General features: G+C 54.3%; 1 protein-coding gene across 3 annotated transcripts in view; it reads right to left on the bottom strand.

Moving 5' to 3' along the window:
• The window catches only part of ACOT7 (acyl-CoA thioesterase 7), a 140,292-nt gene that overhangs the window by 85,959 nt on the left and 30,762 nt on the right, over positions 1-23,571 (bottom strand). For 2 of the 3 annotated variants that reach the window (XM_017856075.1, XM_017856076.1), the window contains exon 2: positions 2,569-2,686. In XM_017856075.1, coding sequence (XP_017711564.1) covers positions 2,569-2,686 — 118 coding nt within the window. Of the gene's footprint in view, positions 1-2,568; positions 2,687-12,978; positions 13,122-23,571 lie in introns of those variants that run through there. The other variant, XM_017856077.1, reaches the window with a different exon arrangement.

Below are 23,571 nucleotides of genomic sequence, written 5' to 3'. Positions count from 1 at the left end.
TTTCTAGGCACCGGGACTGTTCTCACCCCCACACCCTGGGGCTGCCTGGAACTCAGAGACCTCCTCCTGAGCCTAGAATTTCTGGATCACAATCCTGGGGACCAGCAGCCTAGAGGCTTCTCCAAGCCAATGTGTCAAAACTGTCCCTCCAGCAGCCCTAGATCCGGAGAAGCAAGGAGGGGCAAGTGTTCAAAGCACAGGTTCGAGGCATAGTCACAGCCCAGACCTACCAACTGCCTCCCCAGGTGGCCTCAAGCAAGTGTTCAATCTCTCTGTACCTCAGTTTCCTCATCTATGCGATTGGGATAATAAAAATAACAACAGCAGCTGGGCACAGAGGCTCACGCCTGTAATCCCAGTACTTTGTGAGGCCGATGTGGGCAGATCACTTGAAGTCAGGAGTTCGAGACCAGCCCGGCCAACATGGTGAAACCCTGTCTCTACTAAAAATACAAAAAAAGTAGCTGGGTGTGGTGGTATACGCCTGTAATCCCAGCTACTCTGGAAGCTGAGGCAGGAGATTCACTTGAACCTGGGAGGCAGATGTTAGAGTGAGCCGGGATCGCACCATTGCACTCCAGCCTGGGTGACAGAGTGGGACTCTGTCTCAGAAAATAAAAACAAGAACAGCTACCTCTCTGGGGTGTTGTGAGGATTCCATGAGCTAAACTTTAGCTCCTAAAGCACTTTGGAGCTTTGCAGAATGCCAAGTGCTGACCAAATGGCAGCAAAATAATTCTGCGATTATGAGTGAGAGCATCACCCTCTTTCCAAGCCCTTCCTTTACCTTTCCTCCCCATCTTGGGGATTTTTCCTTCCCCGTGTCCATCCTCTCCTGCCAGGGACCCTCACTGTCTCTCTCTGGAAGGGTGCAACAAGAATTTGGGACTTGGCCCTCACCCCTGCCCCAGGCTCTCAGGCTCAGGCCCATCCTCCCCACAGCCACCAGAGGGTGCTCTCTGAACGTGACTGAGCTGCACCGGAGCCTCGGGTCCAAGGAGTCAATCCAGCCCCAGCCCAGCCATCCACCCCTCCTAAACCAGGCCCTGCCAGCAAACCCACTCCTTAACCTGTACCACGCAACATCCCCCACATCCACATCCAACCATCCACACTTACCATGGCTTGGTTCATTCTACATATGCGCACACACACGCACACACACGCGCACACGCACACACACACACACACACAGAGCTTCCACTCCTCCACTGGAACACACACTGCCCACTGTTCCAGGCTGAATGCATGTGCCATGCTCTGTATGACTCTGTCCCCACAAAATTCCTGTGTTGAAATCCTAACCCCCAAGGGAATGGTAGTAGGAGGCAGGGCCTTCGGGAGGTGATGAGGGCATGGGGACAGAGCCCTCACAAATGGAATTAGTGTCCTTGTAAAAGGGCCTGAGAGAGCCCCTCCTGCTAAGTGAGGACACACAGGAAGTGATGTGATGTCTACGAACCAGGAAACAAACGGGCCCTCAACAGACACAGAATCTACCGGCGCTCTGATCCTGAACTTCCAGCCTCCAGGGCTGTGAGAAACACACTTCCGCTGCTCACAAGCCAGCAGGCTGTGGTCTTAGTTCCGACAGCCCAGGCTGACAGAGCCAGCAGCCACTTCCTGCATCTCACCAGTGTGGCTCAGAGCTCACAGTGCCTCCGCTGGTCCCTGGTCTCTGATGTGGCTTCCACTTGGCCTCTTGCTAGAGTGGCATCATGCCCGTGCCCATGGTGGGGACCTGCACCTCATACTCCCACTCTCCAAGCTGGGGCTGAGTCTTCCTCCTCTCTGCCTCCCTGGAGGCCACAGCAGGTGTGCTAACCAAGCCCCATAGTGCAAAGGCTGCAGCTGCGGCACCACGGCAGACGCCCTGTCCTCAGTACCCAAGGGCTGGCTTCTCCCCCACAGCTGACCTTCAGAGAAAATGTCCCCTCCCCAGAGCTGGGGATGGCTGAATGTCCTACAGCAGCCCTGAGGTTGACACTAGAGACTATGCCCCTTGTCCCCAGCTTTGGGGTTGCAGGGCCCTCCCCAGCTGCACAATTTTGGGGCAGGTGGAGAGCTGCCCCCATCGTGGGCACAGTGGTACCAGGCCAGTGAGCTTCAAAGCCAGGAAGTGGCCAAGTCACAGAGAGCCACGGCACTTGCCATGGCCACCAGGGTTGGTCAGGGCAGAGGTGGGACCTCCCCTATGTCTGCTGTGTGGCCCCTATGTCTCAGCTCTTGGCCATTGCAATGAAGTCCACCCCACGCAGGCAGGGCATGCTTCTGATCAGGGCCAAGTTGGCAGGGGACTCGGCATGGCGGGCAGTGGTGGAGGGAGGGCCTGTCAGCTTGCTTGACACTTCATCTCTGGTGGGTTCCCACACCTCCTGGCTGAGGCCAAAACCAAGCATAGTTCTGAGGGTCCGGTGCAGAACTGCTTGGGCCACTTCCCCCAAAGTTCCCAAGGCCCAGTGCACAAGGGGAGGGAAGGCTGCAGGCCTGGCTCCCCGGGGAACTCCTGTCCTGAACCCACACTGGTGCGGTCTCCAGGGCCCAGAGGTATGGCGCCCAGACCCTTACCCCGTTCTGGCTGTTGCAATGCCGGGTGCTGATGATGGCGCCCGCCTCCTCGATCATCTTCAGGATGGTCCCCCCATGGACATTGCCGGCCACGTTGGCATCATCTGGCCGCATGATCCTAGGGCAGAGGAGAAGCAGGATGAGGCTTCTGGAGAGGATGCCATTCGTGCAACAGTCACAATCCAAGGAGGGGAGAAGGTCCCCAAAGGGCTCAATGGCTCCTGGAGGAAAGAGAACCTTCCCCATGTTTGGACTCTTCCTAGGTGGTGTGTTCGTCAGCGTGTGGCGCCATCTGCCAGGCCACAGAAGGGGCTCTGAGATGCTGTTTCCATGACAGAGCAGGAGGGCAGAGGGGCACTTTCTCCCCCTGAAGCCACAGGTCCCTGGCCTGCCCTGGCAGGGAAGGGCTGACGGTAAAGACCTTTAAGCAGAGCCACAGGGCAGGAGGTGGCGACTCAGCCCTTGGGGTTCCCAGTGACCAACACAGACTGTGAAAAGCAAATTCCCAGGACCGCCACCACCCCCATCAGGAGTCCCAGAGGAACCAGGTAGCCACGGCTGTTCTGAGAACTAGATATGAGTCACAGCTTCAAGACCCCAGGCCCTGTCAGCAGGTGAGCGCCTGCCCGCTGCGCGCTGAGCTCCTCTGCGGGCCCTGGGGGGCAGTGTGGAGTCAGGCCCTGGATTGAGGGCAGGGAGCTCTCCTAGGTCGGAAAGAATGAAAACGCCACCTCACTTCCTCAAAGAGGAACAACTTCATCCTTGTTGTGAGCAGCTGGCAGCGTGGGAGTTCCACGAAATCTCTGGAATCCCAACAAGCCAGCTTGGCAGTCCTACCAGGGCAAGTTGCCTGGCATCTTCCCAGACAGCACCTGGCTGATGAAAGCCACCTTCACAGGCCAAGGTCTGGAGATGAGTGGCAGGCAGTGGGCACAGGTCCAGGGTACAGCACCCACCTGCGGCTTGTGCAGCCTGCCCGGCCCTGTTGGCCAGTGTGGGGGCCCCAGGAGCAGCGTCTCCCCAGGTCTGCATCTCCTCCCTGCTCCTCTAGCGGCTCCAAGGCTGAGCAAGTCACTCTCCCGAGAGCATTCCTGGCTCTGGCTCTTACTCACTAGGTAACCTGGGCAAGCTGTCAGAACCCTCACTCCTCCATGTGCTCATCTGTACAATGGGCAGAACAACAGCACTGAGACAGCACTGCCTCACGTGACTGTGGGAGACATGCAGATCGCACGCTCACCCCACGACAGCGCTGGCACATGGTACACGGTAGACAGTCCACACGTTAACCAGGAGAATTTTTCCCTCTTCAGTAAGTATTTAGCCAACCTGGTCGGAAGCTCCAAGAAACCCAACCTCTGGCCACAGGATGCCACTTCTAGAGCAAATGACCAAGGATGTCCTCCAGCGACCGACAGCTGCCCATCCCCAGTGTCACCCCTCCACCCTGGGTGAGAGTCTATTATGCCAACCAAGGCCACTAGGCCAACTGGCTTCTGGCCCTGAGGTCAGGCAGGGCCCGAGGTTCCGCAGAAGGTTCAGGACAGTGGCCTGTGGAGCAGGAAGCACGGCATGACACACGGTGGCCGGGGGATCCCCAGAGCACACAAGAAGCCTCATTTGGCTTCTCGAGTGTTCACGTTAAAATATCTCTGTTTTTAAAAATTGAACTTACTCTATGAAAGGTTTTTGGGTTTTTTCATCTGAGTTACCAGGTAGCCAATTATAAGTCACAAAACGATTCTATCAACCTCTTCCCTTTGTTTTCCACTTAGTAGGAAGGGCCTTCCCTGCACCAGCTGCAGTGGGCAGAGGGTCCCTTTCCACACAGGCCTGTCCTGGAGGCACTAGCCAAGGCTGCGGGTGGGTGCGGAGAGCAGGGCCCAGCCCCTGGTTCTAGACACTGAGGAAACATCAGCCCAGCGTTTCCCAGGAGCACCAGAGCCGCCCTCCACAGCAGCCTGAATGACTGCTGCAGGCTTCACTTTGTCTGTCTGTGAAGTGGAGCCACACACAGCAGGTTGGCCCCCAGGAATGACACAAGGCCAGGGAGAGGAAGCGCGGGCCAAGGGCTACAGAGCAGCAGAGAAAGTCCTTTCATGCGGCAGGCACCGGAGACAGGACAGATAAGCGGGTAGCCTTTAAGACAGAAGGCCAGGGACAGTGCCTGAGGCCCAGGGAAGAGCCTAGAGACACCTGGCAACAAAGTGAGGACTCGGCACTTGGCGCTGTGTCATCAGGAGGACATGCCAGGAACTGCAGACTGCACACCAGCCGGCTGCCACAGGCCTGGCCACCTTTCTTTGGCACCTCGGGTCCTGCACCAAGGACCATCCTAACTCCCCAACTGACCACCCAGGAAGCCAGCCCCTGCCCTCAAGGTCAGATACAACTCTCCCCCACAGGACTTTATTCCTGCCTGGGGATTGTGCTGTCACCTCCAATGCATGAGGCCCAAAGCCCAACTCACTCACCCCTTCCCCCTTGCCCCAAATCAGACATCTTTCCTCCAAGCCGGGGCAGCCAGTGAGTCAGTGAGTCCCGGCCTCAGCTGGGATTCCTTCCCAACCAGCTGCTCTGCACCTGGCCCCTCCCTCTTCCCCTTCCTACCTCCCTCATTCCTTCCAAACAGCTCAGGAGCAGCTGAGCCCAGCCAGCCTCCAGGACCCATACACAGCTCTGTCACTCTCTCAGGCCCTGCCCCATGGCCTGGCCAAGGCCAAGCGTGTCCATCCCAGGACAGTGTCCATGACTGCCTCCATCTCCAGGCAGGCAAGGGTGACAGCCAGAGGAGCCAGGGAACCAGCTGCCTGTCACTGGATACTTTGTTTTCCCATTTCTAATAAAGACACGGGTACCGAAAGCACGTTACGTTCCTCTTTACTATTTTTTTGTTTGTTTGTTTCTTGAGACAGGGTCTCACTCTGTCACCCAGGCTGGAGTGCAGTGGCACGATCTCGGCTCACTGCAACCTCTGTCTCCTGGGTTCAAGCGATTCCCCTGCCTCAGCCTCCTGAGTAGCTGGGATTATAAGTACGCACCACTACGCCTGGCTAAATTTTGTATTTTCACTAGAGACAGGGTTTTGCTATGTTGGTCAGGCTGTCTCGAATTCCTGACCTCAGGTGATCCGCTGTTTCGGACTCCTAAAGTGCTGGGATTACAGGCATGAGCCACCACACCCGGCCCCTCTTTACTAATAAAAAACTGAAATACAGGCTGGGCGCTGTGGCTACTAGAGAGGCTGAGGTGGGAGGATCACTTGAGCCCGGGAAGAGGACATTGCAGTGAGCCATGATTGCACCACCGCACTCAAGCCTGGGCAACAGAGTGAGAGGCTGTCTCAAAAGAAAAAAAGAAAATTGAAATATATTTGGCTGCCGGGCGCGGTGGCTCACGTCTGTAATCCCAGCACTTCGGGAGGCCGAGGCGGGCGGATCACGAGGTCAGGAGATCGAGACCATCCTGGCGAACACGACGAAACCCCGTCTCTACTAATTAAAAAAAAAAAAATTAGCTGGGCGTGGTGGTGCATGCCTGTAGTCCCAGCTACTCAGGAGGCTGAGGCAGGAGAATCGAACCCAGGAGGCGGAGGTTGCGGTGAGCCGAGACTGCGCCACTGTGCTCCAGCCTAACGACAGAAAGAGACTCCATCTCAAAAAAAAGAAAACAGCCTTGCCCTTTGCTGTCCAGCAACTCAGCAGATTCTTGGTCCCTGCATACCATGTGGACTTCATACCTCTCTTCCTTTGCAGAACGGAGCAGAAGGTGGGAGCATAGTCCTGGCACTAGACTCTCTGGCTTTGAATCCCAGTTCTGGCACTTAGTAGCTGCAAGACCTTGGACAGATTATTTAACTTTTTTTCTGTTTGAGTTTCTTCATCCAGAAGATGGGGGTAGTGTACTTACTAGAGATAGAGTAAGGATGAAGTGAATGTGACAAGTGCTTAGAATAGGGACTGCACATCATAAATAATATATGTTTTTTTTAAAAAAAAAAGAAAGAAAGAAAGAAAGAAATATATTTGGCTGCCAGGTGAGGTGGCTCACACCTGTAATCCCAGCACTTACAGAGGCCGAGGGGGGCGGATCACTTGAGGTCAGGAGTTCAGGATCAGCCTGGCCAAAATGGTAAAACCCCATCTCTACTAAAAATACAAAAATTAGCAGGGCGTGGTGGTACACGCCTGTAATCCTAGCTAGTCAGGAGGCTGAGGCAGGAGAATTGCTTGAACCTGAAAGGCGGGGGTTGCAGTGAACTGAGATCACGCCCCTGTACTCCAGCCTGGGTGACAGAGTGAGACTGTCAAAAAAAAAAGAAAGAAAAGAAAGAAAAGAAAGAAAAGAAAGAAAGAAGGAAGGAAGGAAGGAAGGAAGGAAGGAAGGAAGGAAGGAAGGAAGGGAGGGAAATTTGTCTATCTCTAGGATTCCTGGGGTTAAAAATTATCTAAAAATAAAGACACGTGAACACCACACAGGCCAGCTCGGGCAGCAGCACAGGCCTGGCCCGGTTCTAGAGGACTGTTTGCGGCTGAGTCTGACATGTTATTCCTCCCCCAGCCCCCATCACACTAACGTGCACTTCTAACCCCTCCTCTGATTCCAGAAATTTCAAGGAAAGACGGAAAGTTGCCCGGGGTGGGGCCTTTCCTACGTGGCTGCCTTCTCTCTCTGGGCCTGGCCCCGAGTATCCCCCACTCTATCTTCCACCTGCTGGGTCCTGGCAGCCAGTCGCCCGGGCTGACTGCATGTCCGGAATGTCACCCGCGTCCACAGTCCCACCCTTTTTCTGTTCCAGCTGCTTCTGCCTCAGATCAGAACCATGTTTGTCCAGTAGCATGAGTGGCAGGTGCTGGGGCCCAAGGCTAATGGACGCAGACGCTGCCAACCCCCTCTCAGCCGCCCCACTCTTGGCCGGTGTCCCCTCTGGAGGTGGCATCCAGCTGATGATGAGGGCTCTGAGGAAGCTGAGCACACATGGGTCAAGGCGCCACTCCCAGAAGGGTGCCACCCCTCCTGATCTCCGGGAAAGCTTCCCAGAGGAAGTGACACCTTGGCCAACTCCTAAAGGGTGAGCCAGGAGCAGAGGTCTGAGACGGTTACGAGGAGAGAGAATGTTTGGGGCCCAAGGCCAGGAGTGCCCGGCGAGCTCCAGAAACAGAAAGCAACCCCACAAAGCTGGCGCATGGCCCAAAAGGGGATGAAGAAGAGATGGCCTGAGACAAAGTCTGGATCCATCCTGAAAGGAGGGGAGGCTGGGGAGGCTGAAGCCCAGGAACCAATCAGACACTTTGGAGAGGTCACCTCCCATGGCCTCTGCACTGGTCTCTCACCTCCCATGGCCTCTGCACTGGTCTCTCACCTCCCATGGCCTCTGCACTGGTCTCTCACCTCCCATGGCCTCAGCACTGGTCTCTCATCCCCCCATGGCCTCAGCACTGGCCTCTCATCCCCCATGGGCCTCAGCACTGGCCTCTCATCCCCCCATGGCCTCAGCACTGGCCTCTCATCCCCCCATGGCTCAGCATCTTGGCCTCTCATCCCCCCCATGGCCTCTGCACTGGCCTTCTCATCCCCCCATGGCCTCTGCACCATGGCCTCTCATCCCCCCATGGGCCTCTCACTGGCATCTCATCCCCCCATGGCCTCTGCACTGGACCTCTCATCCCCCATGGCCTCTGCACTGGCCTCTAGGGCACCCCCCTATGCCTCGCACTGGCCTCTAGCCACCCCCTATGGCCTCCAGCCTGGCCACCTCTCATCCCCATATGCCTCTGCACTGGCCCTCTCATCCCCCATGGCCTCGGCACGGCCTCCATCCCCCCCAATGGCCTATGCACTGGCCTCATCATCCCCCATGAGCCTCTGCACTGGCCTCTCATCCCCCGCATGCCTTGCAAACTGGTCCTCTCAATCCCCCATTGGCCTCTGACACTGGCCTCTCATCCCCCCATGGCCTCATGCACATGGCCTACTCATCCCCCCATGGCTCTGCACTGGCCTCTCATCCCCCCATGCCTCAGCACTGGCCTCTCATCCCCCATGGCCTCGCACTGGACCTCTCAATCCCCCTCATGCGCCTTCTGCACTGGCCTTCATCCCCCCATGGCCTCTGCACTGGCCCTCTCATCACCATGGCCTCTGCACTGGACCCTCATCCCCCCCATGGCCTCTGCACTGGCCCTAGCACCCCCCAAGCCTTCAGCACTGGCGGCCATCCCCATGGTCCTCAGCACTGGCACTCTCATCCCCCCATGGCCTCTTGCCACTGGCCTCTAGCCACCCCCCATGGCCTCAGCACTGGCCGCTCATCCCCCCATGGCCTCAGCACTGGCCCCTCGTCCCCATGGCCTCTGCACTTGCCTCTTGCCCTGGCTCAGATCCTAACTAGCCCTGACCGCACAGCCCCAGGAGTGGCTCTTCCCAAGCAGGAGTCTAGCCAAGTCACTCCTTTATCCACACCTTCCAGGGCCCTTCCTATCTACAGAATAAAGACTTAACCTCCTGGTAAGGCACCCAGAGCTCTCAGGGATCCAGAACTTTTCCACCTCAATCCCCACTGCCCTGCGGGGCTCGGAGCTGCACCTGCCAGAGCACTGATGTTTACCAGGCACACCTGGCCCTTCCCACTGTTTGTTCTACCTGTCCCAGCAATGTCTGATCCACCCTTTGTGAAGGACAGGGCACCATTTACGAATAGGGGAGTGTAAGCCAATACCCCCTCACAGAGGGCACCCAGCACCACCCTCCCAAACCCCAGAGGCACAGGGACACCCTGACCCAGGATTCCACTCACAGAAATCTACCCCACAGCTGTTTCCACACACGGTTAAACCAAGCACATGCAACAGTACTCACTGCACAGCCGTGTATAACACAGGACACGTGCCAGCGCCTAGATGTCCACACAAGGACATAAAAGTAACAGCCACACATCGGAATATTGCTCAGCCTTGCACGAGGAGTAGGAACCTTCTCAGAGACCAGCTGTCAGGTGAAAACCAGCGAGGCACACACTCATGGGAGCAAGGTGACCACCCACGGCGCAGGGACGACCATTCCAGGAAGGAGGTGTGGGAAACCAGGGGCCTCCATGGCCTCCAGAGGAAGAAACTAACTACCGAGCAGAGACCTTGGTGAGATGCCTCTGTGTCTTTTGGATGCCTTTAAACCATCTCAACCCATTCAAATTAATCAGTGGTCTTTGAAAATGCTTCAGCCAGGCACGGTGGCTCATGCCTATAATCCCAGCACTTTGGGAGGCCAAGACAGGCGAATCACAAGGTCAGGAGATCTAGACCATCCTGGCTAATGCGGTGAAACACCGTCTCTACTAAAAATACAAAAAATTAGCCAGGCGTAGTGATGGGCGCCTGTAGTCCCAGCTACTCGGGAGGCTGAGGTAGGGGAATGGCCTGAACCCAGGAGGCGGAGCTTGCAGTGAGCCGAGATCTCGCCACTGCCCTCCAGCCTGGGCGACTAAGCGACACTCCGTCTCAAAATAAATAAATAAATAAATAAATAAATAAATAAATAAATAAATAAATAAAATAAAATAAAAAAGAAAATGCTTCAAAGCACAGCTCAAAACTCAAATCTCATCACACCAGAGGCTGGCCAGCACTCATCCCAAGAGCATCTGCAGCAGCGGCCCTGGGGTCCAGCCCACCACCCTGGGGCCCAGCCCACCTCCCGGTAGGACAGCCCACTGCCCTGGGGCCCAGCCCACCGCCCAGCAGGACACCCTCAGCCTGTTCTGCAGTGGGAGTGAGGCAGGGGATGCATTCCAGGAGTGGAAAGGGTGGGTGCCTGGAACAATCGAGGGGAGCCTGGCAGAGAGAGGAGCTGCTCCTGTCCCCTGACCTCGCAGCAGACACCCCGAGGGCTGGCCATGCCTCCTGTGCCCTGGGTGGAGCCTGAGTACTGGGATGAATTGTGTCCCCCAAAAGATATGTTTGAGAACTAACCCCAGAAACTATGAATGTCACCTTACTTGGAAAGTTCTTTGCATCCAGATACAATCAAGATGAGGTCGCCGTGCCTTAGGGACGGCCTTAACCCAACAACTGGTGTCGTTATAGGAACAAGGGAATCTCGACATGAGACACAGGAGGTCCAGATGAAGATGAAGGCAGAGACGGGCGCAGCCTCCCGTCAAACGGGAGCGTGGCCCTGCCCAGCGCTGGGTCTCCAGTCTGAGAAAATTGCTTCCAGTTGTCACCCGCCACCTGGTTTGTGGCCACGCCCAGAGGCCTCTGCTGCTCCCAAAGAAAGCAGCACTGAGTGGCACAGGGGAGCCTCGAGGCGGCAGTGGCAACACCCTCAGCTCCGCTCAGCACCCTCAGCCCAATTCAGCACCCTCAGCCCCGCTCAGCACCCTCAGCCCTGCTCAGCACCTGCCACCCACACCTGGGCAGCCCTGGACAGGCCCCTGTGTGGTGACCTTGGCAGCAGCCCTGCAGGGCACTGAACCCTGCCTGCCCCTTCTACAGCCCAGCACACGGCCAGCTGGGAGTGCCACCAGTGTCTCTGACTCTGACATAAAAATGTCAGTGCTGGCCGGGCACAGTGGCTCACATCTGTAATCCCAGCACTTTGGGAAAGGCCGAGGCAGGTGGATCACCTGAGGTCGGGAGTTTGAGACCAGCCTGACCAACATAGAGAAACCCCGTCTCTACTAAAAATACAAAATTAGCCAACCGTAGTGGCACATGCCTGTAGTCCCAGCTACTTGGGAGGCTGAGGCAGGAGAATTGCTTAAACCCGGGAAGCAGAGGTTGTGGTGAGCCGAGATCGCGCCCACTGCACTCCAGTCTGGGCAACAAGAGTGAAACGCCGTCTCAAAAAAAAAAAAAAAAAAAAGTCAGTGCTAAAATGAAAACATGACTGCTTGAAATCCAGGGTAACCAGGGGTAGGTGAGCCTTGCTTCCTTTACTCCACAGTGGAAGCTAAAGTGCCCACCTGAAGGTGCACAGCCAGGTAGGGGTCTGGGGTCCAGGTGGGTCAGGACGGGGCCTGCAGGGCAGGCAGCTCGTTACTTCCCCCTTCTGACAAAGGCCTCAAACCAGAGGTCAAGCACCAGGTGCGTGTGCTCCACCCTCACCTCAGCTGGAAAGCTGGGTAGGACAGAGGTGTCTGTGTCTGGGCAGACTGTCCCCAGTCATGGGGCCGCAGACACTCGGAGCTTCCTTCAGGAGCTCAGCAGAGGCTGCCTTGGCCAGGAGTAGACAAGGGACAGGGGTTGCCATTCCTGGAAGAAAAGGAGAAGCGGGTCTCCTTATGGCATGGAGGGGCGGGGGCCTCACACCAGGCAGCCTTGAGGGACAAAACAGGTGTGTGGATGACATGGGGCCTCCAAGTCCAGGCACAGGCACACGTAAACGCCTCCTCTATCCATGGGGCACTCTGCCAAATGGAAGCTCAAGCAGCCCTGCTCCTCCTCTTTTTTTTTTTTTGAGAGGGAGTCTCGCTCTGTCACCCAGGTTGGAATGAAGTGGCGTGATCTCGGCTCACGGCAACCTCTACCTCCCGGGTTCAAGTGATTCTCCTGCCTCAGTCTCCCAAGTAGCTGGAATTACAGGTGCGCATCACCACGCCCGACCAATTTTTGTATTTTTTAGCAGAGATGGGGGTTTCACCGTGTTGACCAGGCTAGTCTCAAACTCCTGACCTCAGTTGATTCACCTGCCTTGGCCTCCGAAAGTGCCGGGATTACAGGTGTGAGTCACTGCGCCCAGTCCCTGCTTCTCCTCTTTGACTTGCTGCCTAAGGCAGTTCCGGTGAAGTCCCTTCAACCTGTAGACACGCCACTGCATCCCCAGAAGAGGGAAGGGTGGGAGGAAGGGCTGAGCCAAGGAAAGTTCCAGCGACACTTCCAGGCCCCCAAGCAGGACAGGGGAAGAGGCTGACAATGGCCCTGAACTCCCAGCCTCCATTTTGGCCAGGGGCAGGGGACTGACCCAGCAGGCTCCTTGTGCAGCCCACAGCGCCCCCTCCACCGCAGGCAGGAAGCTCAGCAGCGCTGGGAAACGGCAGCAAACGCAGCAGCGAACCCAGCCCAGCTGGCAGGAGCAGAGGGAAGCCTCAGGAGCAAGGCCAGAAAGAAAACCAGGTGCCTTCCTCCCTGGGGACTAGAGCAGGCGGGGGAGTGCCCTGCTCCCTGTCAGGGGCTCCCAGCTCACCCAGGCCTGCACTTCCTGTCCCAGCTTCAGCTGACCACCTAATCTTGGGGGTCAGTAAGAGCTGGGCCAGGCGGGTACCCTACTGCCCTTCTTGGCTGCATGACACCAGCCAGCCCGCTGGTCACAGGGGCCGAGTTCCCTCTACCCAACCCTCCCCTCCAAATGTCCCCAAACAATCCACCCACAGTGGCCCCTACACGGCCCGGACATGCCCATGACTGGCAGTACCTGCTCAGCTGGAAAGCCATGGTGGCTAGGACATCCCAGGATCAGATGCAGAGAAAGGCGAGGGAGCGGGAAGCATCACAGAGTCCCTGCCTGACCCAGGACTGTCCCAGCTCCCTGCCACACCGGGCTTGGTGGGGAGCACCCCCCACCCCCAGCTTCCTGAGCTGCCCAATCTGGCCAGGAAGAGGCTGCCTCGCCAATCCAGAGCGTCTACCAGAAACCAGTCGTCATAGAAACCTTGCTTTATAAATAATTACAGAAGAAGTAATTCTGTGAGCTCTTCCGGCTGCCGTGCCAGGAGATCAGGAAAGCAGGGGGCTGCCGTTGAGCAGCCTCAGGAAAGCGGCTGTGAGGCTCTGCCTTCTCTGATAGGGCACACAGCCCCTTAGTCTTTCTCCAGGGTCTCAGCCAAAGCCAGGCCTGGCCCTGTTGCCGCCTTCTAGAGCTCCCTGAAATGTACACAGGGGAGGAAGGTCACAGGCCAACAAGGACTCCAACAGGTCCAAGCCTCTTTGACTTGCATCCTGCTGATGGAGCTGGCAACTAAAGCCTGTCCCAAGGGCCAGCTCTCTGGCTGAAGCAAAGTGGACAGGTGGTCCAGCCTCCCCGCTCCTCAGGCCACACCCCTGTCCTTCCCGTGTCCCCCTCTTCCTCCCCCCAACCCCCGCTTCAGAGGGTGCCATGCCTGTCTTGGGGCTCAGCAACTCCACTACCCTTCCTCTACTCCCGCAGGCTCTCAGGCTGCCAGCTGCTACCTGTGGGCCCTGTGCCCACAAACCTGTACTCTCTTCACTCTGCCTGCCCTTCTACTGGGTGTCAGAAAGAAAGAGGCCAAAGAATCACGTGGCCAGGGTGCAGGCTACAGGAGGCCCAGTGCAGGAGGCAGGAGGTGTTATCACCACTACCTCCCACAATGCTGCCCCCACCAGGGCTGCTTTCCCAGGAATCCTGTGACCAGCAAGGGAAATGGAAAAGTCCCCGGCCAGAGCGCAGGCCGCACAGTGGACTCAACCAAGCTGGACCCACGGGCCTCTCAGGGTGGGTCAGCCAGAGTGCAGGCTGCACAGCCGACTCAACCAAGCTGGACCCACGGGCCTCTCAGGGTGGGTCACCCTGGCCTGGCGTCCGGCCTCTGGGCAAGTTTCACATGTTTAGTTGTGAAAGAGAAAGTTGGGGCAAAGAGACCTGATTAGGCAGACAGCCCCTCCCGCGGGAACAGAGGGCCCTTATCAAACTTCCACATTCTATCTAACCAGCCAGCAGGCAGTGCTGGAGGGCTTCTGAGCCTGGGAAGTCACTCTGGTAAAAGTTAAATAGGTAAATTATTACTAAAAGGAGGCTGGGTGCGGTGGCTCAGGCCTATAATCCCTGCACTTTGGGAGGCTGAGGCAGGCGGATCACGAGGTCAGGAGATCGAGACCATCCTGGCTAACACGGTGAAACCCCGTCTCTACTAAAATACAAAAAATTAGCCAGGCGTGGTGGCGGGCACCTGTAGTCCCAGCTACTTGGGAGACTGAGGCAAGAGAATGGCGTGAACCCGGGAGGCGGAGCTTGCAGTGAGCCGAGATCACACCACTGCACTCCAGCCTGGGCAACAGCGAGACTCCGTCTCAAAAAAAAAAAAAAAAAAAAATTATTACTAAAAGGATGAGTCCTTTCACCTATGTGCAAAAAGAAAGAGAAAGACATTTTCAGCTTACAAACCCCACACACACTGGTTCCCACAGGGAGGCTGGTGCTGCCCCCACCCAGGGATGTTTAATGTCTAGAAGCTGGAAGAGGAGGGGATTCCAAAGGGATCCCACTGACCCAAAATGTCTCGCTGGAGGGGAAGTCAGGGGGCTGAGCCTGGCCCAAGCCTGGCAGCTAACCCTGGCTGAAAATATTCCCTGAGCCCTCCCCACCCAGGCAGCCTGCCCAGGCCCAGGCCCAGGCCCAGGCCATCAGCCTCCTCAGCCTCCTGGCTGCCCATCTAGGCCCATTATCCTGAGTAGCCGACATCCCAGGGCCAGGGGTCTGGAAGCCACAGCACCTCCCACCCTGGCACACAGGACAGGTCCTCCCAGACACACTTCCCTCCCCTGACCCCAAATAGCCCATTGTTCCTTTCAGCTCCCAACTCACTGCTTGGCCTTCTCCCTAAAACAGGCCCTGTTGACTTCCTTTCTGAGGACGTTTAGCGACAAGCCTCTCCAAACCAGGAGCATCGTCTCCCCACGTCTCCCGTCAGCTCCCTCCAGAAGCTGCAGCCAAATGGAACTCAAGGAATGAGCCTGGGCCCCAATACTGTGCCCTTTGGACTTGGCCTCATCCCTCCAGGCGGGCATTGCTGCCTCCCTAAGCAACCCTTCCAACTGGTCCAAGCCCAGGTGTGCTAGGCCCACCACCCACCCCAAATCAGTGAGGACCTACCAGGCTTCCATAGCAACACAGGTGGCTATGGGAGGACGGTCCCGCAAAGAGGAAGGACTTGTCAGATAGCTTAGTCTTATGAGTACATAATCTCAAAGTTAAACAACTCAAGGTGCTATTTCCCATCTACTAAATTAAAAAACATTTTAATTGACAAAACGAGATGTCTAGAAATGTTCCTGGCAGCATTATTCACAACCACCCAAGGATGGAAACAGCCCGGTGTCCACCATGGATGAGTAGGTAAACAAAATGTGATAAATCCACACAATGAGATATTATGTGACCATAACAAATGAAGACCTACAGATCCACAGTAATGCACGGACCAGCCTTGAAACCACACTGGGTGAAAGAAGTCAATCGCAAAAGGTCACGTGCCGTCTGATTCTGTGTATATATTAAACGTCCACAACAGGCAGATCTACAGAAACAGAAAGTCGGCTGGTGGGGGCAGGGGTTGGAGGAGGGGAAATGGGAGTGACTGCTAATGCATGCAGGTTAATTCCGGGGGTGATGAAAATGTTCTGGAATTAAATTGTGCTGGTGGCTGCATAACCCTGTGAATCCACTAAAGTTCATGCAGAATTGTACAATCAAAAAGGGTGGACTTCATTAAGTTACAGCTCAGGAAAGCTGTTATAAACTACAAACAAGACAGGGTGGGGTAGCTCATGCCTGTAATCCCAGCATGTTGGGAGGCCGAGGCAGGTAGATCACCTGAGGTCAGGAGTTTGACACCAGCCTGGCCAACATAGTGAAACCCCACCGCTACTAAAAAAAAAAAAAGTTAACCGGGCATGGTGGTGTGCTCCTGCAATCCCAGCTACCAGGCAAGGTAAGGCAGGAGACTGACCTGAACCCAGGAGGCGGAGGTTGCAGTGAGCCAAGTCACTTCATTCCAGCCCGGGCAACAGAGCAGGACTCTGTCAAAAAAAAAAAACAACAACAAAAACAAACAAAAAAAACTACAAACAACCGGATGCCAGAAGCTGTGGCCCCTCCCTCCACCAGCACTGGCCATGTGGGTGACGCATGGCAGGAGCGCTGGTAACACTTTGCCCCAGAAACGCACTCCCAAAATCTAGTCTAAAGAAAAACACATACAGCTTGGCAGAGACCTGCAGCCGTGGCATCTCGAAACCCAAACCAAGTAGAACTGGTTCAGTAGGCTGCGAGCATCCCTAAAAACATGCTTGAGGTTGTGTTTGGTTTCCACTTTTCCGGGGAAATGACCCACAGTTTTCTGCAGCTTTCGAAGGCATCTGGAAGCTAAAAAGTCAAGAGGTAGGCTGGGCACGGTGGCTCATGCCTGTAATCCCAGCACTTTGGGAGGCCAAGGCAGGCAGATCACCTGAGGTCAGGAGTTCGAGACCAGCCTGGCCAACATAGCAAAACTCCGTCTCTACTAAAACTACCAAAATTAGCTGGACATGGTGGTGGCCACCTGTAATGCCAGCTACTTGGGAGGCTAAGGCAAGAGAATCGCTTGAACCCAGGAGGCAGAGGTTGCAGTGAGCTGAGATTCTGCCATTGCACTCCAGCCTGTGTGACAAAGTGAAACTCTATCTCAAAAAAAAAAGAAAAAAAAAAAAAAAAATCAAGAGATGGCAGCACTTCTTCCCCCAACCCTCCCACACCTGCCCAGGCAGCCGAGCATATAGAAAGAAGGTAGGAAATGGGACAGGCGCCTAGAACTAAAAGCACACTGAGCCCAGCTCATCAGAGGGCACTCAGAAGAGAGAATTCAAGGAGAACTCTGCATCGACGCGCCCTAGAATGGGAGGCCACATCCCTCTCCCCAACCGAAACTCACCACCTCATGCTGGAGGGTCAGAAACTTACATCCAGGCTCCAGAAAGATCTCTCAGAGTTCAATGTGAAAAAAGCAAATGATCTTTGGCTAAGCGCGGTCATGCACGCCTGTAATCGCAGCACTTTGGGAGGCTGAGGTGGGCAGATCACTAGAGCTCAGGAGTTCGAGACCCGTCTAGGCAACATGGTGAAACCCCATCTCTACCAAAAATCCAAAAAATTAGCCGAGCATAATGGTGTGTAGCCGTGGGACCAACTACTCAGTGGGCTGAGGTGGTAGGATCGCTTGAGCTGGGAGGACAAGGCTGCAGCAAGCCAAGACTGCACCACTGAATTCCAGCCTGGATGACAGAGCGAGACCTTGTCTCAAAAAAGGCCAGATGCAGTGACTCACACCTGTCATCCCACCACTTTGGGAGGCTGAGGCAGGAGGATCGCTTGAGCCCAGGAGTTCCAGGCCAGCCTGGGCAACAAGAGGAGACTCCATCTCTACAAAAAAAGAAAGAAAAGATGTTCAACATCATTAGACATTAGGAAAATACAAATTAAAATCACAGTAAGATACCACTACACACCTATCAGAATGGGTGAAATCAGAGGCCTGCACCAAGTGTTGGCGAGGGCGGGGAGGAACTGAAACTCTCGTCTACAGCAGCTGGAAACACAAAACGGCACAACTACTTTGGGAACAGTTCGGCAGTTTCTTAAATAGTTAAACATACACCTACCATAAATACAGCCACTGTACTCCTAGTATTTATTTCTACTCATATTTACCAATAAAAGCATATGTCCCTATAAAGACTTGTAGATGAATATTCATAGTGGTTTTCCATGTAACAGCCCAAAACTGGAAACAATGCAAATGTTCATCACCGGATGAACACATTGTGGTCTTTCCATACAATGCAGCACAATAGAAAAGAATGAACAGGTGGTGGCTCATGCCTGTAATCTCAGCACTTTGGGAGGCTGAGGTGGGCGGATCACGAGGTCAGGAGTTTGAGACCAGCCTGGCCAACATGATGGAACCCTGTCTCTACTAAAAATACAAAACATTAGCTGGGTGTAGCCGGGCATGGCCAGGTTCAGTGGCTCACACCTGTAATCCCAGCGCTTTGGGAGGCTGAGGCAGGTGGATCACCTGAGGTTGGGCATTCAAGGCCAGCCTGACCAACATGGAGAAACCCCATCTCTACTAAAAATATAAAATTAGCTGGGCATGGTGGTGCATGCCTGTAATACCAGCTACTCAAGAGGCTGAGGCAGGAGAATCCCTTGAACCTGGGAGGCGGAGGTTGCAGTGAGCCGAGATCGTGCCATTGCACTGCAGCCTGGGTGCACAGCGAGAGACTCTGTCTCAAAATAAAATAAAATAAAAAATAAAATAAATAAAATAAAATAAAATAAAATAAAATAAAATAAATAAAATAAAATAAAAAATAAAATAAAATAAAATAAAATAAAAAATAAAATAAAATAAAATAAATAAAATAAAATAAAATAAAGCCCAGCGTTTGGCCAAGCACCGTGGCTCACGCCTGTAATCCCAGCACTTTAGGAGACCGAAGCGTGCAGATCACGAGGTCAAAAGATTAAGACTAGCATGGCCAACATGGTGAAATCCCATCTCTACTAAAAACACAAAACTTAGCGGGGCGTGGTGGCGCTCGCCTGTAGTCCCAGCTACTCTGCAGGCCAAGGCAGGAGAATCACTTGAACCCGGGAGGCGGAGGTTACAGTGAGCCAAGATCACACCACTGCACTCCAGCCTGGGGACAGAGCGAGACCCCGTCTAAAAAAAAAAGAAAGGAATGAATGACTGATACACGCAACTCTGTGGATGAATCTCCAAGTAATCATGCTAAGCTAGGGAGGCTAGACAAAAACAGAACATACTGTGCAAGTCCATGTTTATAAACTTCGAGGCAACACAAACTATAGTGACAGAAAGCAGATCAGAGATTGCCTGGCGGCAGGGAGGGACCAGAGAAGCAGAGGGCCTCAGCAGGGTGACAGGCCTGTTCATGGTCTCGATTGCGGTGAAGTCTTCACCGGCTCACACAGGAATACCTCAGAGACATTACAGGTTTGGTTCCAGATCACTGCAACAAAGCGTACGTCGCACTTTATAATAAGTCACGATTTTTTTGGTTTCCCAGTGCACGTAAAAGTGACGCTGTAGTCTATTAAGTGTATAATAGCAATATGCCTAAAGAAAAAAGTATATACCTTCATTTAAAAATACTTTATTGCTAAAAAATGCTAACAATCATCTGAGCCTTCAGTATGGTATTTTTTTTTTTTGCTGGCAGACGGTCTTGCCTCAATGTCGATGGCTGCAGACTGATTAATATGTTTTTTTTGTTTTTTTTTTTTGAGACAGAGTCTTGCTCTATTGCCCAGGCTGGAGTGCAGTGGCACGATCTTGGCTCACTGCAACCTCTGCCTCCCGGGTTCAAGTGGTTCTCCTGCCTCAGCCTCCCAAGTAGCTGGGATTACAGGCATATGTCACCATGCCTCACTATGTTGGCCAGGCTGGTCTTGAACTCCTGACCTCTGGTGATCTGCCCACCTCAGCCTCCCAAAGTGCTGGGATTACCACCCGGTCTGCAGACTGATTAGGATGGCGAATGCTGAAGGCTGGGATGGCTGTGGCGGTTTCTTAAAATAAGACAACAATGACATTGACCACATCAATTGACTTCTTTTCACAAAATATTTCTCTGGGCCGGGCACGGTGGCTCATGTCTATAATCCCAGCACTTTGGAAGCCCGAGGTGGGAGAATCGCTTGTGCCCAGGAGTTCCCGACCAGCCTGGGCAATAAAAGGAGATCCTGTCTCTATAAAAAGTAAAAATTTAAAAATTAGCTATTCATGGTGGCACGTGCCTGGGGTCCCAGCTACTTAACAGGCTAAGGTAGGAGGGTCCCTTGAGTTCAGGAGGCCAAAGCTGCAGTGAGATGTGATGGTGCCACTGCACTCCAGCCTGAGTGACAGAGCAGGACCCTGTCTCAAATTAAAAAATAATGAAAAAAAAAGATTGTCCTGTAGCATGCAATGATGTTTGTCAGCATTTTACCCACAGTAGAACTTACTTTTTTTTTTTTTTTTTTGAGACAGAGTCTTAGTCTGTCGGCCAGGCTGGAGTGCAGTGGCATGATCTTGGCTCAATGCAACCTCCACTTCCCAGGTTCAAGTGATTCCCCTGCCTCAGCCTCCCAAGTAGCTGGGACTACAGGTGTGCACCATCCCATTAGGCTAATTTTTTGTATTTTAGCAATCCCAAAGTGCTGGGATTACAGGTGTGAGCCACTACACCCAGTAGAACTTTCAAAAGCGGAGTCAGACCAGGCGCGGTGGCTCACGCCTGTAATCCCAGCACTTCGGGAGGCCAAAGTGGGTGGATCACTTAAGGTCAGGAGATTGAGACCATCCTGGTTAACACGGTGAAACCCCATCTCTACTAAAAATACAAAAAAATTAGCTGGGCCTGGTGGCAGGTGCCTGTAGCCTAGCTACTTGGGAGGCTGAGGCAGGAGAATCACGTGAACCCAGGAGGCGGAGCTTGCAGTAAGCCAAGATCACACCACTGCACTCCAGCCTGGGTGACAGAGCGAGACTCCATCTCAAAAAAAAAAAAAAAAAAAGGCCAGGTGCGGTGGCTCACGCCTGTAATCCCAGCACTCTGGGAGGCCAAGGCAGGCGGATCACGAGGTCAGGAGATCGAGACCATCCTGGCTAACATGGTGAAACCCCGTCTCCACTAAAAATACAAAAAATTAGCCAGGCGTGGTGGTGGGCGCCTGTAGTCCCAGCTACTTAGCAGACTGAGGTAGGAGAATGGCCTGAACCCGAGAGGCAGAGCTTGCAGTGAGCCGAGATCTCGCCACTGCACTCCAGCCGGGGTGACTGAGCGAGACTCCACCTCAAAAAAAAAAGTGGAGTCGTGGAGTCAGTCCTCTTAAAACCTATGTTATTTTATCAGCTAAGTTTATGGAATATTCTAAATCCTTTTGTTAAGGGATCTTTGGGGTGTCCCTTTTCTGGCCGGAAACCTCTGTGTCTGGTGGCGCCTTTGCCCAAGTTTTGCTGGGGCCCACTGGGCTTGTTCCACCCACTCAGTCTGGCAGGCTGCGCTTGGTTCATCCTACCAGTCTGGGGCTTCCACGCCTGCCAAGGACAAGCCTAGTGTGGAGCAGCGAGCAGTGTGTGAGCGAGAGTGGGGTCTGGCCACTGCACAGTCAGACATGCCAGCTGCCGCTGCAGGGCAGGCAACTCCAGATGCTGGCACAGGTGCTGGTTCTCTACAAGGCTGAACCTGGACCAAGCACATCGCAAGCAGCTTGCCCAGCTGGCACAGGGGAATGCAGTGGTGCCTGGAAGCTTGGTGATGCCAGGAACTGCAGGGCCCCAAAAAGGGAGTCACAACCCTGGCTCAGGGAGCACCCAGGTCTGTACTCCCCAAAGGGCGACAGCTCTTCTCTCCTTCCCTTCACTGGCAACATGGCAAGCAAGGGGCATGTTTCAGCCCTGTTTGTGTTACAGCTCTTTCAGCCTCGCCATGGCAGGTCCCGAGTTCTTGCCCTGTCACCAGGAAGAATGAGTACACAGCCAAATGGAGAGTGAGAAAGACAAAGAGAAGCTTTATTGAGTGAAGGACAGCTCAGAGGAGACCCGTAGTGGGCAGCTCCTTTCCACAGCCGGGTCATTCCAATGAGTGTTCAGCTCGCAGCAGAGAGGGTAGCTCCTCTCTGCAGCTGGTCGTCTTGTCATCTTTCTGTCCTCTGCTCTAGTCTGGCTGAGTCCAGGGTTTTTATGGGCCTCAGAGTGGAGGAAGCATGTGCTGATTGGTCCATGGATGGGCCAGGGAAAAGCACCACAAGTTTCCCCTCTGGTCCTTGGGACTAGCTGGCCAACTCCCAAGCTTCAGGCCCTCCCCAACCAGACCCCTCCTACCCAGGAGCCTGTCTGCCTCCCACCGCTGTTCATGGCATCCAGGCTGTTTGTGCCAGTCTGTTCTCAGCCCCCATTCGGCCTCCCTCCCATGCTTGTCGGTGCCCAAAGTCCAAAGGGCGCCATCAGCAAGGTGGGTGCAGTGGCCACACCGCAGTCCAGGTCCCCGAAGTGAATTCCGCTCCCACTTCCCACCCTGGGCCCTGAAGCATAACCTAAGCTCTGCATCCCAGCCCCCACACTCCTTATGCAGGTGCAGCATCACCCCAGGCCCAGCTCCACCTTGGGGCTCCTCTCTGCCTGCACGTCTATGCCCAATCATGCTGCTTCCCCACCAGCAGGCAACTCAGCCTGGCCCCACTGTGGTGGCCCCCAGGGCAACGGGCTCTGGGAGACTCCCAGGGGCAGGCTCCGGGGACTGTCTGTCTCCTCTGCACACCCCTCCCCACTGTGACAGCAGGTGAGAGCTGTGACCCAGAGCCAGGGTCTGGAGTGGCAAGTCTCCAGGCCTGGGAGTGGGTCCCACTTGGCTACACAAGGATGGGGCCAGTACAGTCAGCTGCCCAGGGAATGTGGGGCACAGGGGACCCACTGCTGCCACTGCTGCCACTGCTGCTCCCACAGCTGCTCCTGCCACCACTGCTTGCACCACCCCACTGCAGCCGGCGTGAAGGCAGGGGTTGCTCCAGATGGCTCACCACTGCCATTACTTTCTTGTCATTTCAGCAGTGTTCACGGCATCTTCATCAAGACTAGATTCCATCTTAAGAAACCACTTTCTTTTTTTCTTTTTTCTTTTTTTTTTTTTTTTTTTTTTTTGCTCTGTTGCCCAGGCTGGAGTGCAATGGCACAATCTTGGCTCACTGCAACTTCTCCATTCCTGGGTTCAAGCGATTCTTGTGACTCAGCCTCCTGAGTAGCTGGGATTACACACACATATCACCACATCTAGCTGGTTTCTGTATTAGTAGAGAAGAGGTTTCACCATGTTGGCCAGGCTGGTCTCGAACTCCTGATCTCAGGTGGTCCACCCACCTTGACCTCCCCAAAGTGTTGGTATTACAGGCGTGAGCCACCACACCTGGCCTACAAATATTCTTAATGGCATCTAGAATAGTGAATGCTTTCCAGGAAGTTTTCAATTTACATTGCCCAGATCAGAAGAATTGCTATCTAAGGCAGCTAGAGCCCTACAAAATGCAGTTTTTTTTGTTTTTTTTTTTTTTTTTTTTTTTAGAGAATGAGTCTTGCTCGTCGCACAGGCTGGAGTACAATGGTGCAATGCTCACTGCAACCTCCATCTCCTGGGTTCAAGTAATTCTCCTGCCTCAGCCTCCCCAGTAGCTGGGACTACAGGTACATGTTGCCACATCCAGCTAATTTCTCTTTTTTTTTTTTTTTTTTTT

This window comes from Rhinopithecus bieti, unplaced genomic scaffold (assembly GCF_001698545.2).
Source record: "Rhinopithecus bieti isolate Rb0 unplaced genomic scaffold, ASM169854v2 scaffold_40368, whole genome shotgun sequence".
Classification (NCBI taxonomy): domain Eukaryota; kingdom Metazoa; phylum Chordata; class Mammalia; order Primates; family Cercopithecidae; genus Rhinopithecus; species Rhinopithecus bieti.
This window is presented reverse-complemented; position numbering and strand designations above follow the sequence as displayed.